The sequence below is a fragment of the Pezoporus occidentalis genome, unplaced genomic scaffold, assembly GCF_034315485.1.
Source record: "Pezoporus occidentalis ecotype Australia unplaced genomic scaffold, CSIRO_AGI_Poc_V1 ctg40, whole genome shotgun sequence".
Lineage (NCBI taxonomy): Eukaryota > Metazoa > Chordata > Aves > Psittaciformes > Psittacidae > Pezoporus > Pezoporus occidentalis.
In genome coordinates, this window is record NW_026915725.1 from 5,123,601 (window position 1) to 5,144,985 (window position 21,385).

At 38.3% G+C, this 21,385-nt stretch overlaps 1 protein-coding gene across 3 annotated transcripts in view; it reads left to right on the forward strand.

Moving 5' to 3' along the window:
- The window catches only part of RSU1 (Ras suppressor protein 1), a 107,726-nt gene that overhangs the window by 38,259 nt on the left and 48,082 nt on the right, over positions 1-21,385 (forward strand). For all 3 annotated transcript variants that reach the window (XM_062633720.1, XM_062633717.1, XM_062633718.1), the window contains one exon: positions 7,936-8,068. In XM_062633720.1, the coding sequence (XP_062489704.1) occupies positions 7,936-8,068 (133 nt within the window). The remainder of the gene's footprint in view (positions 1-7,935; positions 8,069-21,385) is intronic.

Here is a 21,385-nt window from a genome sequence, read left to right on the forward strand (position 1 = left end):
CACTTTTTATGTAGTTGGAGACCAGGCTGCTTCCCAAGTACTTGATGGGAGTTCAGGTGGTATGGGAAGAGATGACAACTCTGCAGTTTCATTATACACAGAAAGATGTTTTCTGTAGCCCATCACTTAGATATACACCACAGGAATTCATTTCCTTACACTGCTGCATTTCTTGCCAAAGATTCTTCCCAAGATTCAGATTTGATCTTAACATTAGTTTTTAAAATATGCAAGTCCTACTGTTGCTTCTCAGATGACTACTCTGTGTGTGTAGGCTCTCCTAATGTTGACTGTACTTACCCTGATTATAAGTACCATCAGCATAATAATGATGTCTCTGTCAGCAAATATTTCATGTGTTCTGTTGGAGCTGTGGTAGGTAAGAGAACCGTAATTGGAGCCAATCTGAGCAAATGTTATATTTGTTGTTAAATTTGGTTCATTTTACATGTTTCATAGGACTCAAAAGTGGTTTTGGTTTTCTGAATACTTGGCAGCCTGTGTTTGGATGGAAGCTTCAAAGGTGTGGGGCAAAAGCAGTACAGTGCATCCTTGTTGAACTCTCATTTTTAAATTAACTAGATTTTGGACCCTTCAAAGACATAATGCTCTGTTGAGTTCCCATGTAATTGAGAATCCCAGGGGAGTTTCTGAGGTTGGAAAAAAATGTGCCATATATTTCAAAATAAATTGGGATGCTGATCTTCTAAGCCTGTAATATTTCCTGTGCCATTAAAATGTCTTTAATGTTAAACTATCTTGACATCATGTTAATTCCCTTTGTTCTAAAACCTGTCTGCTGCATGGTGTGTTTCTTTGGTTTCTTCACTGGGTGTACTTAGCAGTGACTGTCAGTTTAGCCGCTCGTGTTCCCCGTCAGCAGCAGACATTTGTTACACAGAGCAGTGAGGGAAATAGTATTTCCAGCGCAACGTGTCACCTTTCAGAGAATGAAATCGGTGAAACTTACCAGTACTTGTAGGTCTTCTAGTAAATGGTCTCGCTCTTACATTAGGAATGTGGAAGAAATTAATTTGAGTTTTAATTTGAAATATTTTTAGAAAAATATAGGAAACATTTTGAAGTAATTTCTTGGATTTTTGTCAAAATGCTGTTTCTTCTGCCATTCCTGTTAGCTGCCCACATGACGGCATCAGCCAGGCTGGTTGCCTTGGTACCTGAAGGCTGTGTGGTGGAATTTGGCTGTTGAAATGGTGCAATTTGTCATGTGGAAGTATGGACCATTCGCAGAATGTTGTTTGCCTTATGTGCTGCACTGAATATAAGTTCCTGTTTTGAGGCTTTCATTTGTGAATGTTAGCATTACTTACTCTTTCTACTAGTTGTCCTGCTAAGATCAGGTTTGTTGAGTGGTTTGACGATAGAAATTGCTGGGGCTCTCCCCTTGTTCCCAGAGAGTCACCTGAATATGGAAATGTGAGCTTGCCCAGCCAGGTTAGGTCTATATTCTGCCTATACTTAAAATCTGAAATGTGGTTTAAGGGAGTTGTTCAGCATTTCATCCATTCAGTTCTCTTTCCCAGGCTTCATCTTTTGTCTTGACACGTTCCTGAGTGGAAGTCTCCTCGTGCCAGACTCTTCCTTGCACTTTGGTATAATGATTCTGGCTGACCTTTGCTATGTTGCTGGAATTCCATATAAATATCCCAGGTCTAAGTTCACTTTGTTTTAAACTCTCTTCTATGAAAGGTTGAGTTGGAGCAGTGCTGGAGAGTAAAATCCTATTCCCATAGAATTGTAGTAGTGGTAGCTGAGATAATACCAGTTCGCTCTGTATCACTTCACCTTTATGTTAAGGGTAAATAATTCAAGATTGAGTTGGTCTGCTTTTACTTTCGTATTTTCAGCAGCTGTGGTCCTTTTGCTAAGAGTTAAAGCAAGTAGAGTAGCTATTCTGGGATTGCACCAGTGCCTTTATTTAACCTGTGGAAGGGAAGTGAGAGGGGACTTAGCTGCTGATCCTCACTAAGTCCATAAGAAGAAAGCACAGGTCACTTTTCTCCCTTATTGATGGGCAGAAGAAGCATCAATGCTTGAGAACTAAGCTCAGTTCAGCATGGAAATAAAAAATTCATTTTAACATTGCTGGACCATTTGAACAAGACACCATTGGCAGCGCCCATATCTCCTGATGTTTTTCAGACTTATTTCACTTGAAATATCTTTGTGAAACTCCTCAGTTACTGAACTGAAAAGAGATTTACTGTTAGATGTATTCAAGTGATCATTCAAGCTGGGGTCTAATCTCTGACTTCATTATTGGAAATTCTCATTTACATCTAAGAAGTTGTTAGAATTATATGTGTTATTACAATATCTGCACTCCTGTCCCGGAAAATAATTGTAAAACTGATAGTGAGCCTAGGTGTCAGTGTTTGGCTTTCAGATTGCTTGTTCAGCCTTCCCCTTACCGTAGGACTTCCTGTCTAACCTTGCAGGTGAGGCTGCAGACGTTCCTGTCTGCATGGTCAGGAAAGCAGTCAGGGGAAGACTTGCAACCTGCTTCTTGTCTGATGGATGCTCTGGAGTATCTGTTTGTTTTATTTGTATGTACTGAAATTGACTTGTTATCTGAGACTTGAACCTTTTCCTGTTTCATAAAACTACCACAAAAGGTCTTTTGTTGTTCTCTGAAGTGCTGATGGCTCCATGTGGTGCTGTTAGAACTCTAGTACAAGAATGTAGAGGTGGGAGAGCAGAAGTGTTGCTGGGATTGATCTTTTGGAGGTGCTTCAGTCTAGGTTTGGATTTACTACTTATTTTCTTTTAGTGCATAGAAACTCATCAATAAGCAAATGTATATTTTTGCCATATGAAATGGAGCAGTAGATTTGTTTATCATACTGAATATTTTTGTGAATATTTCTGCTGGTTCCAAAAAGATTGAGTCACGCTTCATTTATGTACAAGCAGTCTTTGCGCTCTGTTGTCTTACTGCTAATTACTGTTTAGATCTACTCTTCTGTTACTAATACTTCAAAAGTAATAGCGGTCTTCAAAGCAAGATGATCTTGTTTACAGGAGTGATACATGTTACTAATACACACAGCTTACAGGTGCTTAAGATCGTTGTAAAAATGATTTGATTTTGGTAACGCTTTGTGGTATAGTATGTATTTCCATTTTTATCATTGATTTTAAGACATCATTCAAAATTACTTGCTTTGGCATCATTTTTATGACATAATAGTCATGATATTTCTTCTACTCCCATGCTTAAACCAGTCTCTCTATCGAGACAAAGCACATACCACAGAAGTAATAAAAATAATAAGCCCTGTAGTGTAAAACAAATCTAAAACAAGCCAGGACAGACGTAGTTTTACATATAACCTAAGTTTAAATTTAGTGTAGTGGATTGGACCCTTACTTAGCATTTAATAAAACAGGATTCAAAGGTATTTATATCTAAATAAAGAAATAGAACAAATTTCATTCCTCCTGTCCTTATGTATGACAGAGAGTAAGAACTTTGTGTTGTAAAGGCGAAGAACATTTAAATTGCAGTCTTAAGAAGAATTGCTAAAAGGGATGTGTTACAGCTGGAGGACTGTCCTTCAGACAGTGCAGTGGAGTGTAGGCTGGAAGTCAGACTACCAATGAGACCCAGATGTGAAACTCAACCATATACAGGCTAAAAATTATTTCCATTGATTTTAATGAAGCTGCACTAGGGATGAATTTAAACCATTACAAAGAATCGTTGATCTGGCATTTTACCGCTAGGATCATGTTTCTTACGCTGAATGCCAATGTTCAGTTCTCAAATGTCAGAGTTGTTTAATTACTTTATTTCACCTTCTAATTTTTGAAAGTATTTAAAGTGTTGCCAAAGGGCATTCAAGTGGAAAGGGCAAGTCAGGTTTATGTTCATTCTGGTTTCTTTTGTTTGTATTGAAGTAATGCTTATGTACACTATTCATACCTTACTATACCTTAAGTATACATACATTGGGTAAATATTACATGTTCCATATATCATGCATCACAGGAGGATGAAGGGCTTATAGCTAGCTGTAAGAGGTACTTACCTCATGTAAGAGGTGAGTATCAAATGGACAGAAGCCTGGGAAGTCTGGAGAGACACCCATGGTCAAAATGATAGGTAGCATTATCACTGGCTCTGACACTTTATGCAAGCACAACTGCAGGAGGCAGCATTTTATTCACTTTTATGAGCTCTTTTTTGACCTTTACAGGCAGTTGAGCAAAATATGAATGTTCACACAAACCACTTTTTATTTTAACAGCACTGAAAGAAAATAACAAGAAACATAAACTATCATGCTTTAGCTCAAATGCAGGGAAGATTTACTGACAGAGGTGCAGTGAATCTCTAGCTGCCTTTTCCCTTTAACATCACGCAGGATGTGTGCACTGTCACACCAGGTGTCCCTTCTGTCCACCCATGGCTGTTCAAGCTCTGAATTTAAGGAGGAACAATTTGTTTTTAAGATGGGTTAAACACAGAAGGTCAGTCACACTGATCTGTCAGACTTAATGGTACAGGATCACCTTTAGAGACAATGGCTGCTGAGACAGGAACAAAAATGCCAAGACCAGGTATTTCTAGGACCACACAGCTGGCTCCTTTTAGGCTTTTGGTCATTCTATGCAGGCTGTCCACAGCAATCTGCTGTTACACCTTTATCTCTGCTCTTTTCTGGACTCTGTTCTCTTTTATGTGTCTGCTCACTGGTTGCAGCATATGTCCATTTTGCATTCTTCCTCCTTGAAAATCTGTTCAAGATAGAAAGCTTAAAAAAACATACTCTTCAAGCTTAGAAATTAGAAGATTATTTAAGCATGTTAAACCTGGGTTCTGGGCTATGTAGTTCTTATTATTTATTTGTTTATTTATGAGAAGAATTTTAGAAGCACCCAAAAATAATCTGAAAAACATTTCTGTGATCTAGGAAAGGGGCTGTGCTGATTAGTCTTAAATACAGCCTTCTCCTCCCCTCTTACCAGAGGCTTCTGATAGTTAATGCGTAAGAGGTAACCTCTTTCAGTTTGGCAAAATAGCAGGATCCTTAAATCTGTTATGAAGATATACAATTTTAGTCCACTAGTTATGCCAAATTTTAGAGATAATAAATGGTTTTTTAATAGGCTGATGTGTATGGAAAGAATGAATCGGCAATGACCAATGTAATCTCCAACCCTAATATATTTTGTGATTGAATCTTCAGTACTGGATTTTTACTAGAGGCAATTTTATATTTTGCTTACTAAAAATATCCAAGGGATTTGATGTGATCTGTGTAGCAGAACAGTATATAAATTTCCTAAAGCCCTGAGGATAGTGTTCTGCTGATGTTGCTGTTAGACAATATGCATGAAGGCGCATCTGCCATGGCTTTTTCCCTGGCCCGTGGCTCCAGTGCTGCAGGGATGGAATAACAGAATGTCTTAGCGCAGTGCTGCCATAAAAAACATCTTAGGCCAGGAGGCAGTTGGAGGTGGGGAGGGACACATCTGTAAGGTGTCGATATATAGCACTCCTCCGGTGAGCCTAGTACCAGCCATTGCTTCAGGCATGTTTGAGTATCTCTTCCATGCTGCTGGCATTGTCTTGGTGCACTGGGATAGAAATGCTCATGCAGGGATCTCGTGTTTGGTTACCCCAGCACATACTGTTTCTGAGATGTTACCAGGACTTGGTACTTCTGAATGTCCTACAGCCAGCCCCAATTCCCTCTGTAATTAGGTTAATTTTACTCTAAGGGCCTCTGCCTGCCTCTTCTCTCTAAAGGTAAAAAGTAATATCTGTACCTGTCTGCAGTGTGCTTTGGGGAAAACCGGGAAATGAAGTGATTACTTTAGCATAGGCACCTACGGTTCATTTTGCTTGAGAAGTCCTCTTTTTGCTGTAAGATTTCTTTGGCAATAATAGAATAGTATTTATTACAATTAATGATGTTTTAATGGGCCATGTGGTATGTGGAATGGAAGTGGGCTCACCATGCCATGGCAATGGAAACACAGCAGTGTTCCCTGGGTGGTACATTCTGGACACAGCTCAGGATGAGAGGATTCATCTGAGACCCTGACTATTGAGATTTTGGGAATTGTGACTTATTCCTGTAAACAGTATTAAATTTGACCCATGATGCGGCCCTGCTTGCCTCCGCAAATTTAACTGTTGTTGTTAGTTGTACACAGATTGATCAGTTTACCTTGACGCAGTATTTGCAGAGCTGTAATTACAAGCGAGTGCTTACAGCGTCAGTAGTCGTGGAAAGCAATGTATGTGGGGTTTTTGCAGGTAATAAAATGGAAAATCCAATTTGCAATTGCAAAGCAAGCCCCTGAGTGATACATGGTCTTCATAGCAGCACTGGTCAGGGGGTTATGGCTAATCACAGTGCCGGCTTGCTTCCCTGGTGGCCTGTGCCTGAAAACTGAATAGCGAGCAGTGTGAGCCTGCGCCTTGAGCCAGCATAGATTTAGACACACCAGTTTCTAGCTTATTAGGTCCTCTTTGTCATAGTACTTAATCCTCCTTCCTGATCCTTGTTAGAACAGGGCTGCCAAGTCCCTTAATAAAGGAGATGGGTGCAAGGCTCCTAACGAGGCGCACTGAAGCATGAGGCAGCGAGGGCAATTGCTGTCTGACTGACAGAGGGGTGAAGTGCTCCCTGCCTGTTGTTATTTCAAAAGAACAGGCCCCAGACAGCTGACAGACGAGTGTGCTGAGGTAATGGTAACTTGTTGATAGGCCGATATGAGATGCATGACAACTTCTCACGCGGTATAATGGTCTGTCTGTACACTAATTGTGTTAACCCTTTTTATGGAGAGCAGCACGTCAAGAATTAGCTGTAATGTGGAACATGCAACTGAAATGGCCAGCAAGCACACAGCTTGCAGTAGCTCCCATAGCATGCGTGTTCATGCAGCTTACACAAGTGCCTTTAGTTTTTAAAAGCTAGCACAGCAGGTTGATTTCAGATTTCTCTGACAGCTTGACTCAGTCAGTCTTCAAAACCTTGCAATTTTGTCTTTTGTTTCCCATAGCTAAAGATTTATTTTTTGTTTCTTTAGAATGCTGGGGGGGGGGGGGGGGGGGGTAGGCCTCTCTTCGTCATAAAATTCACAAAAATAAATGTAAAATGTAGCACAGATTTCTTATTTTGATTGAAAGAGCTCAAGAAATTATGTCAATGGCTGGATGGTCCTGGAATTCAGCCTGTCGTATCCATAGTCATGAGGAGTTTCAGCAGAGCATGTACAGTATTGTTTATGGGTGGTAAACATTTACAAAACGAACAAAAAAATCCCCAAGAAAACCCCTGATAGGTATCTTACCTATTCAGCTGGCAGGAGGACTTAAAACCGGCATGTTGCAAGAATGACACTTTTTGTTTGTTTTTCACAATATAGAGAACTATAACCACAGATGAGTGATGGGGTCTCAGTGCAAACAACATGCTGGCTACTGGGAAGGCAAAAGGCGTATTGGGCTTTGCTTGTTGACATGGTGCTTGGAACAGTGATCAACAAATGCTTTGAATGCTGAGCTTCGGCAGAGCAAGCTCCTGTCCTATTGTCATTCTCCTTTCACTCTTGCAAGTTGTGGGGAGGGCCCAAAACCTATGCACTGTTAAGCCCTGCTTAAAACTAATTTAATGGATAAATACTCTATGTACTGGGCTGAGTTCAATCCTGTTGAGCAATATGTGGTAGCACTGAAATTAGTAGGCCAGAATTGCATCCGTCATGGTGGGAACTGTTATGTCATCCTCTTCCTCTCCACTAAGACTGAAATATTTGCTTTTATTAAATATTTGCTTTTATTATGGTTGTACTCTGAAGCAAATGAAAAGTTTTCTATTCACAGTAGGATATTTCTTTTAAATATTCCATATTTCACACTTTCTTCCATATGCTGTTTTGTTTAATCCCTTCCAGGTAATTTGGATTTGACTGGTCAAAAGCAAGTCTTCAAAGCAGAGAACAATCCTTGGGTTACCCCTATTGCTGACCAGTTCCAGCTGGGCGTATCTCATGTTTTTGAATACATACGTTCAGAAACATATAAATAGTAAGTATTCACTTATATGCTGTGTCCGTGTTGTTGGTTTTTTTCCTGTAGTGTGTTTGACAGAGTGTTACCAGCTGTACCCTTCTTTCATAATTTGTGCAGTAGCTTGGTGTTCAGGGTAAATATGCAAACCTGTCCATTTATATTAGGGAATTTTGCTGACAAGAAGGTAAATAAAGATATAGACATGTTTGGAAAGCACAGAGACTATTTGATGTTGTCCTGCATTTGTTGTTCGTTTCCAAGAGCTGTTAAGCAACATAAGAGATGTAAAAGAGCAATCATGATAAGCCTTTGACAAGTACTAATTTTAAGTTGAAATAGATATTTGTAAATGTTTCTGGATGCAGGTTGTTATGGATGTGTCCAGAATTCAAACCTTGTTCAGTCTGGGTGGGTTTACAGAAGTCTACAACCCCAGTAATTCGAAATAGGTACTAGTGTTTTCTTCAGCAATGTAACTGGAAAAAAATACCTCTCACAGTTGGACTTCTTTATTTTAATTCAAAATTCTATGTACAAGTGCTAAGCATTTATTTAGGAAATTATGTCTTTAATCATTGACTGACTGAACTGAAATATTTCTTTTTAGTAAAAATTTCCATGTTACCAGTCGACAGTAAAACTTCAGATAGGAAGTTGCTTTTATGTATCTGGCAATAACCTTGATGCTGTCTTCCTAGAAGCAGTGCATGAAATTAAATGATCCAGCAATGGCTTTTGTAGACTGTTCTTCATTTACAGAATTTGAGTGAAAAGGATCACAGATGGGAGGGTGGTTACAAGAATTGTGTGTCTCAGAAGTGTCCTGATATTTATGCTGTAATATGTGTTCTCAAGATAGATTTATTCATAGATTTAAGTAGGTTGCAACACCCTTCTTCCAGTAGTACTAAGTACTACAGACATGGCGTAGGAAACCAGCTATCTCCTTAGACCATCCCTTCTCCACAGTTCATTCTGTAGCTGTGTCCAGGTCTCTTGATGGTTTGTAATATTTTTTTTGTCATCAGTTTTGTTTGTTTGCTGAGCAGTGTAGTTTAGGAACCTTCATGCACTTCTCACCACTCTGGGCAGCCACCATGAGGACAGCCAAGTTTCAAGGATTGAAGTGCAGTTTTGTGAATTTGGCTCACGCTCAGTTTGGTTGAGTAGGGGCTGTTGTTATGTATCTGTAATGGGGGGGGGGGATTATAACTATGAATATATTAAACTCCTCTGGCAACTTTCCTTGTGCAATCAAAATTGACATTAAAGATTCTGTAATTCATCACTTGCTCCACTATTGTTCTTTGGTTTAAATTAGCCATATTATGTTTGCTGTCTTGTTCTTTGCTGAGGTGTAACAGTGTTTTGTTGGCTAATGGGCTGATTTTCATTTTGTCCACAGTAAATATTTGAAGCCTTTGTAGTTAACAGTGTAAGCAAAATCCGACTGTAGACATTAATGGGGAAAAAAACAAAATTGAAGAATCTTTTCATAGCTCATTCATGGCCTCTACTTCAATCTTACAAGCTCATTCAGTTAAAATGACATTATTTTCAAAGATCAGTGATGAAAACCAAATGCATGCAGATGTTAATAATTAGATGATAGGGTTTTTTGTTTTGAGGTTTTGTTTGGTTTTTTTCCTGACTTTCAGGATATAAATATTTTATATTTAAACAATAAATTTAAAATATTTGTATAATTTTGTTAGGATCCCAGTAGCAACTTCTTTTTGATTCTTGACTGTACTTGTTTCACATGCTATAAATAGAGTGTGGATTTCATGCTGAAAAAAGATTGTCCTTTTTATTTCCAGTTTTCTTTAAATATGTGATCTGAGAATTACTTGGATGCCACCTGCTATATGCATTTTCCTGTTTGCATTTGATTTTAGGTGTTAAAACTCATAAGCAATGGCATAATCTAAGTAACAGGTCTAGTGGCATTATTGTGCACAAAAGCTGTGAATACAGAAGAAATGAAAATTCCTTTTTGTGATGAAATCTTGATTTTTTTTTTTTTTTTTTTTATTTTATTTCCCTGCTAACAGCTATAGACCTGCAACTTTCTTTTGCTTTCAGAGCCTACATCCAGGTAGTGTGTCTTTTTTCTCATTGGGCAAGTGGCAAGGTTGAGATGTGAATGTAGTAATTTCATCTCTAGATATCTAAGTAAAATTGATCTCTTGAGAGTTTTTTTGATCCATTCACACAAAAGAAAAATTTAAAAATTAATTTTCAACATTTGGTAGACCCACAGAGCTTAACTTTTACTCTGAGACAAAGCACTACAGTTAAATAGATGATTGGATAAATTGCTGATTAGATGACTTCACTTGCAACACTGAGAAGAGAGAACAGCTTGCATACGGTAGCAGCTGACAATCAGATCAGTAAGTTTACTTTCAGGTACTGGAAGATATGGACTTTCATAAACCAGGAGCTGTGCATCTATATAGTAGATGGATTTTGAGCTCCAAAGATAGTAATTGTTTCCTTGTGCCCATTGCATTTGCTGGAATTACTGATTTTACTTTGTTTACGTGTCTAGTGTAGTCTGTACTAGCTAAGAGAGAGGGTATACTCATACAATCACACATGCCAAGTTTCAGGGGCTTAGCAAGTTACATTTCACAAAATGGTTTATGCTAATACATTTTAATTTGTGTTTGCAATGACTAGAACATCATATTTACTCAGTTGCTGTTATCTTAGCCAGAAAGTGGTAACTCAGTAAGTCTTGGCAGTGTGCTCACTTGCAGTCATGTTACTAAACCTTCATAGTTCTACTGATGGCTGGCACAAGCTGTAACTATATGCAGCAGTCAATGTCAGAGATTTCCATTTGGATTCTGTGAGGTTGCCCTTGTGAAGCAACTACCAAACAGATCACAAACCTCTTCTTTCCTCTGTGAAATGTACTGGCTGTTTCAGTCATATATAGTGAAAAATTAGACTCCATTTTTAGCTTTGTCTTGGGATATTCATGCTCTAGTGATTAATTGACAAGTAGGGATGACACCTATAAGGGATGATTATATCTAAAGATAAAATGTCATTTGTCTCACATACTTCTACATTTTTACACTCCTCTTTTACTCATGCACCAAGAATATAACTGGAATTGCACTTTACTTAGAAGCGTGTTAGCCAACAGGAGCCTCAGATCAGCTCTTCTTACTTTGTAGTTTCTTTCATTTCCTTTAATTTCCTTACCTTTCATGAGAAATGATGCCAGGTGATTTTTTTTCAACCCTCATTTTTCAAGGAAGACATGTGCTGACAAAAAGATGGGCCATATATTGTGGCATAAAATGTGTGTGGAGGGGCTCTTAATTCTTAACAGGAAATTCAGCAGCTCTTGGCACTTTGCTGCTTTTGTTGGCTAAAATACGCCCACTGTACATGTCATCCTGTGACTGCATCATTTGGAAATAGGTCAGTTTGCCAAGTATATAATGATTCTTAATCTCTGACTGCTGTGCTAACTTTCTGAAAGTTAAGTTAGTAAGCTGAGTATTGGCTTTGATTCTATATATACTCAGGAGCTGCCATTAAACTCCCCATGTGGTGTCACGATGGTGTTGAAAAGCAGTTGAAGAACTTACTCAAACAGTAAAGGGTAATGACAACATCATCTTCTCAAAGGGCTTGACTAAATGTTTTATTTTTTATTCATGCCTTTAGTTAACTTTCAAGTGACCTTTATGTTGTAAACATATTCTCAAAAGATCTCTTCTAAGGTACTGATGAAGAGATGAGGTATTGTACGTTTTAGTGTTTACAGTGTACTTAGACAAGTGCAAACAGACATGTATGTTTGAAAGAAAATAGTGAATAAGCTCCTATGAAGAAAGGAAATACTGTGATGCTCCTCAGGATCAGTGTAAGGTAATTAGGGATTTATTAAGATGAGATAAAGCTGAGAGGTGCAGTTGGTACCACCGAGTGGGTTTGGTTACTGGCATTTACAGTACAGTTAATCCAGAAAGCCTCTCTTTGGGTACATTTCTGGCATCAGTCGCATGTTCCTGATCAATCTGCATGTAAAACTTGCCCTTTGCCTGGTGGTTCTTGTAACAAAAAAGTGTAGTGATTTTGCTTTTATCACAGCAAAGTCTTGCAGTCATCATCAACTGATAGTGTAATCTCAAATAAAACAAAATAATTTGCTGGGTCCTGAGTCCTTAAAATAGCATCTGGATTTCTAGCCTGTTTAAGCTGCTGTTAACGCTGCAATCACCTTTTAACACTTTATTTAATGATTGTTGTCTCCCTGCTTGACCTCCTTATTCCAGTGAGGCAGAATTATGATAGAACAGTCACTGTTTTTTAGGTTTCTAGAAAGCAGTTTTTCCCCATGAGGCAGTCAGTTTGGAGTCAAGAGTCTCAACAAGGTATTTTGTGAAAGGTAGTAAGTTGCACTTTTCACCTTTCCATCAGGAAAGGTGGTAGAAGAGCAAGCCATTTTAAAGACTGACACATTAACTCTTAGCAGAGGAAATGGTTTGACAAATGCTGTGCTGAGCATATATCGCTTGGCAGCATTGGAACATAGGTTTGCCTGGGCAGACTATTCTGTGCTAAGCATTGTAATTGAAAACCTGATTTTATCAGCAGTGACAGTCTGGAAAAATTAACTCTTGATTCAGTCCTCCATTTGAAGACAATCTTCCTGCCTTTCTTCTTGAAAATGAATTGTTGTACTGGACCCCCAAGATTACGTAGCAGCTATTTCCAGGGCAGCAGATGCAGGTCATGAAGTAAGAGATTCTTCTTCTGGGTTGTATTAAGAAAGTGTATTTCAGCATTTATTTTTAACAGCTAGAGGAGACTGGCAAGATACGTGGTCTAATGCACTAAAGTACAAACAGTATCCTTAAATAACTCCTGTTCTTATTCTACAGTTGTTAAACCTGTTTAATTTCAGCTGCATGAGTGGTGCTGTCCAGGTTGTGAAGATGATGATCAGTAAAACCACCTATCCCAGAGTGGAAAAAGAGGTCAAAGAGGGGGGAAAAAAATAAAAATCCATGTGCTGGTGGTTGGGAAGCATGCTGGGGAAGTGGGAATTACCAGCAGCTGAGATGGAGGCATCAGCAGATTGAACCAATAGGAGAAAAGATTGTCCTGGAATGGTGTTACTTGTGCAGCACTGTCTTGGACCTGCAAGAACTTATTTATGTTAGCACAAAGAGCAGGAATACTTAGGTGACATTTGGTGTGATGACACAAACCTAGCAGCACAGAGGAGAATTAGCATGCCCCACAGGAAGAATTAACAGGTGAAAAGGAAGCCTTGAGTGTATTAGTTAGAGGTATTCTGTGAGCCACCAGTGGGATATGCTGGAGTGAGGGGAAGAGAAAGAGAAGCACAGTCTCCAGAGCTGGGTTAAGAGAGTGGAAATTTTCCAGTCCAGAAAAGAAAATATTACACAGTTCTGGTTGTGATGTTCACGAAAGATGAATTCAGGCAGGAACAGGCAAAGTGAGATAGGATAATAGGGTGATAAAAGGAATGAAGAGCAAAGAGGAAATTTAAAAGGTATTTGGTTTGTTCAAAGCAAAGGCTGACAACCGAGATCACTGGTCATTGCAAGGGAAATAGGGAGATTCCATTTAAGGCATTAAAAACAGGAGGACATAAGAACAAATATAAGCAAGTTGGTCAGGTATATATTTGAAGGAAGTTCTCTAATTATTAAGGGAGCAAAGTTATAGCCTTCTGATAGAAATAGCCTTCTGACAGAAGAAACGAAGGCCAAGAACTTGTTTGTTTCAAAGTGAGTGCTGATCAGTTTGAGCAGGAGGATATGACGTGACTGCTTGTGGCAGAGGACGGCATGTCTGTGATGCAGGCAGACCTTTGTACTCATCTTTGTATTCATCTTTGTATTTGTCTCTCATGATTTTTGAATGCAAAATTCAGATGACACTGCCCATATATATTAAGGTAACTGCACAGTACAACTGACATTAAGCTAAGAGAGGCAAAGCTCTGTTGTTGGTTAATATAAATACAGGAACAGTCAAAATGATATTTTGCCGTATTTGATAACTTGTTCAAATAAATATGTAAGGCAGTTCTGTGCAGTAGCTGAAAATGACTATTTTTTAATAACCCAGTAGTTACTTGTTATTATATATTCATTAGGAAAAAATCATTCAGGGTTATAAAAATCTTCCTTTCTCTGCTTAGATGCATAGAGAAAATGCTTCTTTTTGACTGTCTCCAAGTAAAATTAAGTAACTCCTTGTATTATCCAGTAATTATCTCATCTTGTAACAATACCGAAAAGAACAGAATTGAGTATGGTATGATCTCAGAAGTAATTTCTAATGGTGAGTAATTTCTGGATCCAGGAGGGAAATAAAGACCATAGAGAGGAGCACATGCAAATTGCTTTCAACATCTAATGTAGATCTGATTCAGAAGTGTGCGGTTGGATGCCTCAGCTGTTTGTATGATGCACAGAGGTCGGTGAAGGTTTAAAAGACTTGGATAGTGTGAGTCTGCCCTGCCTCTCTAGAAAAATAGGCCATAATAAATGCTATTTTCCTTTTTTCATTTTTCTTTTGTCACTAGTCTTATTTGGTAGTTCATGGAATAGAAGGCTTCATGCATTAATTTTCTGTTAGGCTTAGCTCTACAAATACTTACACTTCTAGAACAGGTTATTATCATTGTTCCTAGAGAGATTGCTCTTGTGCATGTGCGCATAGGATGAACCTGTAGTAGATGTTACTTTTACCTTCTCATTTTCACAGTGTGGTTGTCCTGGGCCCTCTACAAGACATAAGGCTTTGTGTCCAACAGCCCATTGCTGGTGCTCACTTCTATATTTCAGTGACATTTTAGCCATTTTATGGCTAACTTTACCATTTGGCCCCTGATGCAGAGGCACTGTCTGTGCCAGCTGTGACCTCATGTACTTCAGCTTGCTTTCAAAGACTGGGTAAAGAGAGTGAAAAAGAGATGACCTCAGTGATCTACCTTAGGTGAGAGTCTTTGAGATGTTGCATCTCCTGTGAAAATGAACTCACAGCAAATTAACCTTTGCTCAAAGGATGGCAGGAAGCAAGATCCATCATAGCTAAGAAATAAATAAGTCTTAACAATCCTGGTTCACGCATTTTGGTCACGTACCAGTAAAAAGTTTTAATTAACCAATAAAAATCTTTTGCCAGCCTGATGTGGGGAAATATAAAAATGTCATTTACATTTTTTTTTCTGTTTTATCAAAGGCATAGTACTGTGTATTTTATATGAAAATACTGATTTGTATTCCAACCAAATGTTGTATTTATTGGCTGTATTTTAAAAATTGATAAATATATTAGTGCATTATTTCCAACAGAGAAAATAGATGACTCAGAGTCCTGACATCTTTAGACAACATTTACATGCAAATCTGTAACTCTTCCTTAAAAAAGAGCAAACTGGAACCCATGTTGAAAAATAAACAGGAAAAACAGTATCTCTGTATATTTGTGTTCATATATTACTAAGATGGATATGTAATAAAAACAAAGCTATCGCTGATGTATCTGACAGATATAGATACTGCACATATAAATATTGGTCCAACTTACTGATATTACTGTTCCCTCTGATGTGAACTTTCATATAAAGTTTAGAATGTTATGCAGTAATCCATTTACCATATCAAGGATGATAACCCAGGGCTTAAGTCACTGGGGCAGATGTCTAGGGCGGTGTTAGAAGTGAATTGGAATGAAGTGAACAAAGTGCAGAAGCTGAGGATTTGATGAAACCAAGGCAGGAAAGCAGTAACAGTAGGATACAGGATTTGAGTAGGGAAGCAAGCAAAGTTGCATCTAACTATAGGGCAAGGCAAGACCAGTAGTTGAGTTAAAAATCTGTGGTAATTATGGTAAAAATCCCAAATGAGAAACAGATAGGGATGTGTCAAAGAAAACAATAAGAAAGGGAATCAGGGACGGGTTAGGGTTCAGGCAAGCAAATTGTGAGATTTACAGCTGTGAGCAAGCATCACCCTCAGCAGGAAAATGGTAGGTGAGATTGAATAAAGTATATGTAGTAGCAAAGAGGGCTGATCCAATGTGGGGTCTGTCTTTTTAGGCTATCTTTGAGCCCTTTTCTGAACTATGATGGTCAGATTATTACTAATGATGAAGGGAGGGAAGTCAAGTTCTGTGTTTGGCACAGGCGGGATGATCTTTTAGGGAAGATAAGTTATTTCTCAGTTCATTAAGTAGGAGCCTGACCAACATTTTGTTGTGAGAAATGGTTTTAAACCTCCAGGCCTGTGAATGTGCGCTCAGAAGGTTTAGGAGGCTTGACTTACAGAGTCTGGACTCAGCATAGTTCAGTCTTTCAGTTGTGGCATAGGGAAATGCCAGAAAGGGACAGAAGTGTTAGTATCCTTCTCACATCAAGGAAGGCAAATAGAGCAAACTGGGTGATTATGACCTAATTTACTCTGACATCAGTTTTGGGTTAAATAGTGAAAAGAAGACATGGGATTCTACTAATGAAGATCTACAGAATGTGACTGTAGTATGGATATAATTCATACAATTAAGACATGGGTATGATTTTGGGAACTGTTTCCTGAAGAAACATTATAAATTTGGTTGGTCAAAGCAGTTTTTTAATTACGTAGAATTTTGTGAACCATTCAGCTTGTAGAGCTGTACAATGTTCTCATTGGAAAATTAGCACTGTATAATTGCCATAAAACACTCAAGAATTAACAACCGTCTCATAGGTCTTGGGAGGTAGTTGCTAACAAGGACATTTCTGGTGAGGCCCACAGAGGTCTGACCTGGCACTGTTCAACGTTCTCCTCAAGTATTTGGAAACAAATATGCAGTTATTTCTGATTAAAAATTATATTGGAGCTGGAAGTTGGTGAAAGACCACAGTGAAAATAGGGGCTGTCCTGGATCACTTAATGAACTGAGCCTGTGCTTGTTGTATTTTAGAACAGCTCAAAGAAGAGTTATATATCTGTGAGTAAGGTGTTCAGGTTATACCACACATTGTGGTTATGACTACAGGAGGAAATAAAAAGGAGCGAATACTGCTTTCCAGAAAACAATTGGCTCTGAAAAATGTTTTAAGAGATGTAATATAACTGAAGTGCGCTGTCAGTTCACAGTTCAATGCTATATCTGAAAGGCCTAAAAGAAGCCTTGGGTTGATGAGTACAGAAATAGTATCTTACTACTTTCAGCATCAGCTGATGCTGATACTGAATTCAGTTCTGGTATTAGTAGTCTTAAAGGGGTGTTAAAAATGTGTTTAGCTACAGACACTTCAAAATTATTTAAGAGTGTACGTCAAGCAGATTAAGAAAAAGAAAGCAAGGTACAGCCTTGTAAAAGGATGCTTATTAGGGTGAGCTGCCAGGGAAAGCAGCAGATTCGTTTTTCTGTCATTGCCCTCTGATTGCTTCAAGATGCTTCCTGGGAAAATTTGTTTTAGAGCAATATCTTGGTATGAAAGCTATTGTATGAACCGTGATGCCTTTTAATATGTTATGCATAGTGTGCAAAGATGATGAACTGTTGCCTGATTTTTAGACTCTACCAGAACTGCCACTGTTTTAAGGCTTCGTATCCAATAGTGTGCTTTTCTGCTGTAGCTCCTGTGAGCAGGTTGCGTCCAGCTCCTCATCTCCAATGGATTCAAGGGGTTTACTCAACATTTCTGAGTAGTGCTGCTAACGAAAGGCAGTATGTCCAATAAGAAACTTGACTGATATTCTCTGAGGGTGCTTCACCTAATTTTCTTTTTTCTGTTGTTTTTTGGCAAGGATATTGCAGGGAACAAAATTTGGACTTTACAGTAGGTAACAAAAAGGATAGAACATTTTAAAGAAAATCCTTGAGACTGCAACAGGGAGAAGAATAGATAGAGCAGGAAACACTACTAGTTGAGAGCTAATGTGGAAAACATGTAGCAACATGGGTTTTCTGGTAAACTTGTGTAGCTAACAGTAAGTAGCAGTAAGCCTGTTAACCCTTTGTATTCATCAAAATCCAGTTGATTTGCTTTCTTGTTTTCTTCAGTTTGATTCTTTACAACAAAACAAGAGTTACTGCACACGTTTGCTGGGTTTATTTTGGGGATAAATTAAAAAGTGGGACTTTTATAATCAAGCAGAGCTGTCTGCAATTTCTAACTCTATGCAGTCATATCTGTTTTATTACACACTGGCTTTTATTGAACTCCAGTTTCTTATTTCAGTCCTGCATTATTTGAGGTTTTTTTTGTGAGTGCTAGCAATTTCTTTACTCTCCTTGTGAAGGCTATCAGTTAGAGAAGTGTCCCTAATTTTATGATTGTCTTTATCAACTGTTCATCCAGTGGAAGGCTGAGGTAGGACTGATTCTGGTATAATTTGCTGGAGCCATTTGTATTGCAAGCTCTGATAAACTTTTTAACAGTCATGATTTTGATTCAGGAGGCATTATTGCCATCTGGTTTATATGTGTTTTTTTACAGCCCCTTATACCTAAAGTAGACTTGAAAAGTTATGATCAGATTTTGTTTTAAGTTCTTGCTATTAAAATTAACTTTTTCTTGAAAAGTATAACCTGAAAATCAGAAGCATCTACTGTATGTGACACAGGATTTCTCAGTTGTGCATTTCAGTGCTTACTTCCATCCAGACTCTCAGTCTTGCATTTCAACATTTTATCCAAACAATAATTGTCTTTCTGTTAAAGCTGGGGATAGTCAGATTTAGGTCCTGTTTAGGCAAGTCCTTTTGACTGCAGCTTTGCAGTGGCTTTTTTCTATTCTGTGCCCAACTACATTAATAATTTGAAAATCTGGTGTACTGAAAATTAGTATCATATAACCCAGGAAAAGAATATCCTGTAGTGTTTCTCCTTTATTACACTTAGTTGGGAAACCGGGGAGAGAAATTACAGTCTAAAGTGAAGTATTCAGTAAGCAAAATGACTTGGGATACTGGTCATTCCAATTGTTCCAGCTTCAGCAAATCAGTAATAATAAATGCAAGAATATTAGGCTTTTTCATAATTTTGCCAGATGTTTTAAGAAGCTGGCTCCAGTGCTAGATGCAAACAGCAGCATTTATTTCACTGAATGGGGAACGGTGATTCCCTGAATCCTTTCTGTTGTCTGTAAAGCCCACTTATAAATTTATAATCAGATAGGTTTTCAATCCTACAATCGTATATCTTGCAACAAACTGTTGTCACATTATGGTAAATATATGCAGAAGTAAATGGAGCAAATCCTAAGTGCAGTGCTGTAAGTATTGTTCCTCTTGACAGGAAAAGGATAAATTTGATCACTGTTCATATATACCCAGATCCCTACCGCTCTCTACTCTCCTGCTCCAGTGTCTAGTTTTGTGGGACTTTCTGCATGTTAAATGTTTTGGGGAGTTATCCAAGGGATGAAAGTTGGGACCACAGATTCTAGGACTCTTTAAAGATGCATTGCAAGAACCTGATACATGCAAAAGCCCCAGAAAAAAATGGGATTTAGGGACCTTTTTAAAAGAATGGGATTTAGGCACAGATATATATTTGGTGGTTTTGACTCCTAAAATACAAGTGAGTTTTAGTTACAAAAGCTGCAACTCTGAGAAGATGGGGTTTAGACACCTTTCAACTGGATGTAATTTCCAAGCTAAACTTTGAATGTTTTGATTATTGTTTGATATTCTGCCTCCCTTTCATTTCTTGGCTGTCCCAAATTTAGATTTACTCTTAATGTTGACTTTTAAAAAAGGAAAGGTATGCAAGGACTGACAGTGATGATCCTGAATATAAATTATATCAAGCAAATTGATGCAAGATAAAATTACCAAATCAACCTTTTTTATTTTATATTTTATGGAATATCTAATGTATGTTTGGCAGTAATTTACTCTTGCACATGAATTTCTGACAGTTTCGATTCTTTGGGCTTATTAATCAATGTAGTCAGCACCAGAGCAATTTTTATGAGACTCCCTAGTCATCAAAAATTTATTATCAAATAAATCAAAGAAACAACTAGCATCTTAATAGGGTGAACAAAGTGACATGTAAGAGATCATTCAAGACTACATATTTTTGACACTTGTGTATTGCATTTACTGCTAGGGTCAGAGGTTTTGTTTGCACTTTCATTAACATACTCATCACTGTGACGCTATTGCTTCCTTTTGTGCTAGACTTTTCTTCCTTCGTTTTTTTATGTGTATGTATATTTCATGTTAGAACTATTCTGGTAAAGCATGAAACTTCTATGTAAAATATGGTATAGAGCTTTAATTAAAATCTGAAACTTTTATAGTGAGAGGCAGTAGATCATGGGCACTTCAGGAGCAGGGTGGGATGGAAGCAGCACTGGCATGCCCCAGATACGCTTCAGTCTCTGATCCCATTGCATAAGGAGCTCTGATACTCCTAGTTAAACCTCTAGTGTCTTATTTGATAGTCTTTCTCCTTTCTGAAAAGATACATGCTTCTAGTTTGGTATTTTAAGAAAAAATATCTGGTCACACTTCTTGGGGCTGTTATAAGAAGTAAAAGGAAGCTGAATACTTCCCAATCTAGCTATTTGCAGGTACATATGCCACGTAGCAACAGAGGTTGGGGAGCTGATACAGCTGGAATCTAATTGTTTGGTTTGGCTTTTTTAGTCTGAATTACCTTCTTGAAGTCAATGCCTGGCAGCTAGCACTAGTCCAGAAGGCAGCAGTGCGCAGCCGTAGAAGAGGTAGCCCACTGGGGTAAGCTTAAGTTGGAAGGGATGGTTGCATGAGCCCCTCAGCTGTGCACCTAGAGGCATGACAGGGAGACCCTGAGTCCTTACATGCATTTTTTTCACTTCATGCACCAAATTAAGCAAACCTCCTGTGCAGAGAACATAAGTGCTTTAAGAACTTGAAAATAAAACCTCCCCAACGTCAGTGAACGAATGGGAAACCTGGATTTGTCTATGTGCAGAAAATAGGGGGAGGGAGAAACTCCTGAGAGACTGTATTTCACATGAACCTGGTGATGCTAAAAATCTGCAAGTCTCATTAGTGGAGTTCTTGTAGCTAGGTTTCTTATGTTTTGCCTAATAAAAAAAAAAAATTACTGAAGGGGAGATTGGATTTATTCTATGTTAATCACCAGAAAGGATGTTTCTGGATGGCTACCAAGCAATGCCAAACTGTGAAGAAAAGAAACTGTACCCTCTTCTACCCAATGCATGCTTTTACAGAAGAAACTTATTTAACTTAACCATGGGTTGTTTTTTTTTTCTGTGTTTGTAGACCTAAGTATGACTGAAAATACAGCTGTCTGTGGGATGAGCGGCTTACAGAA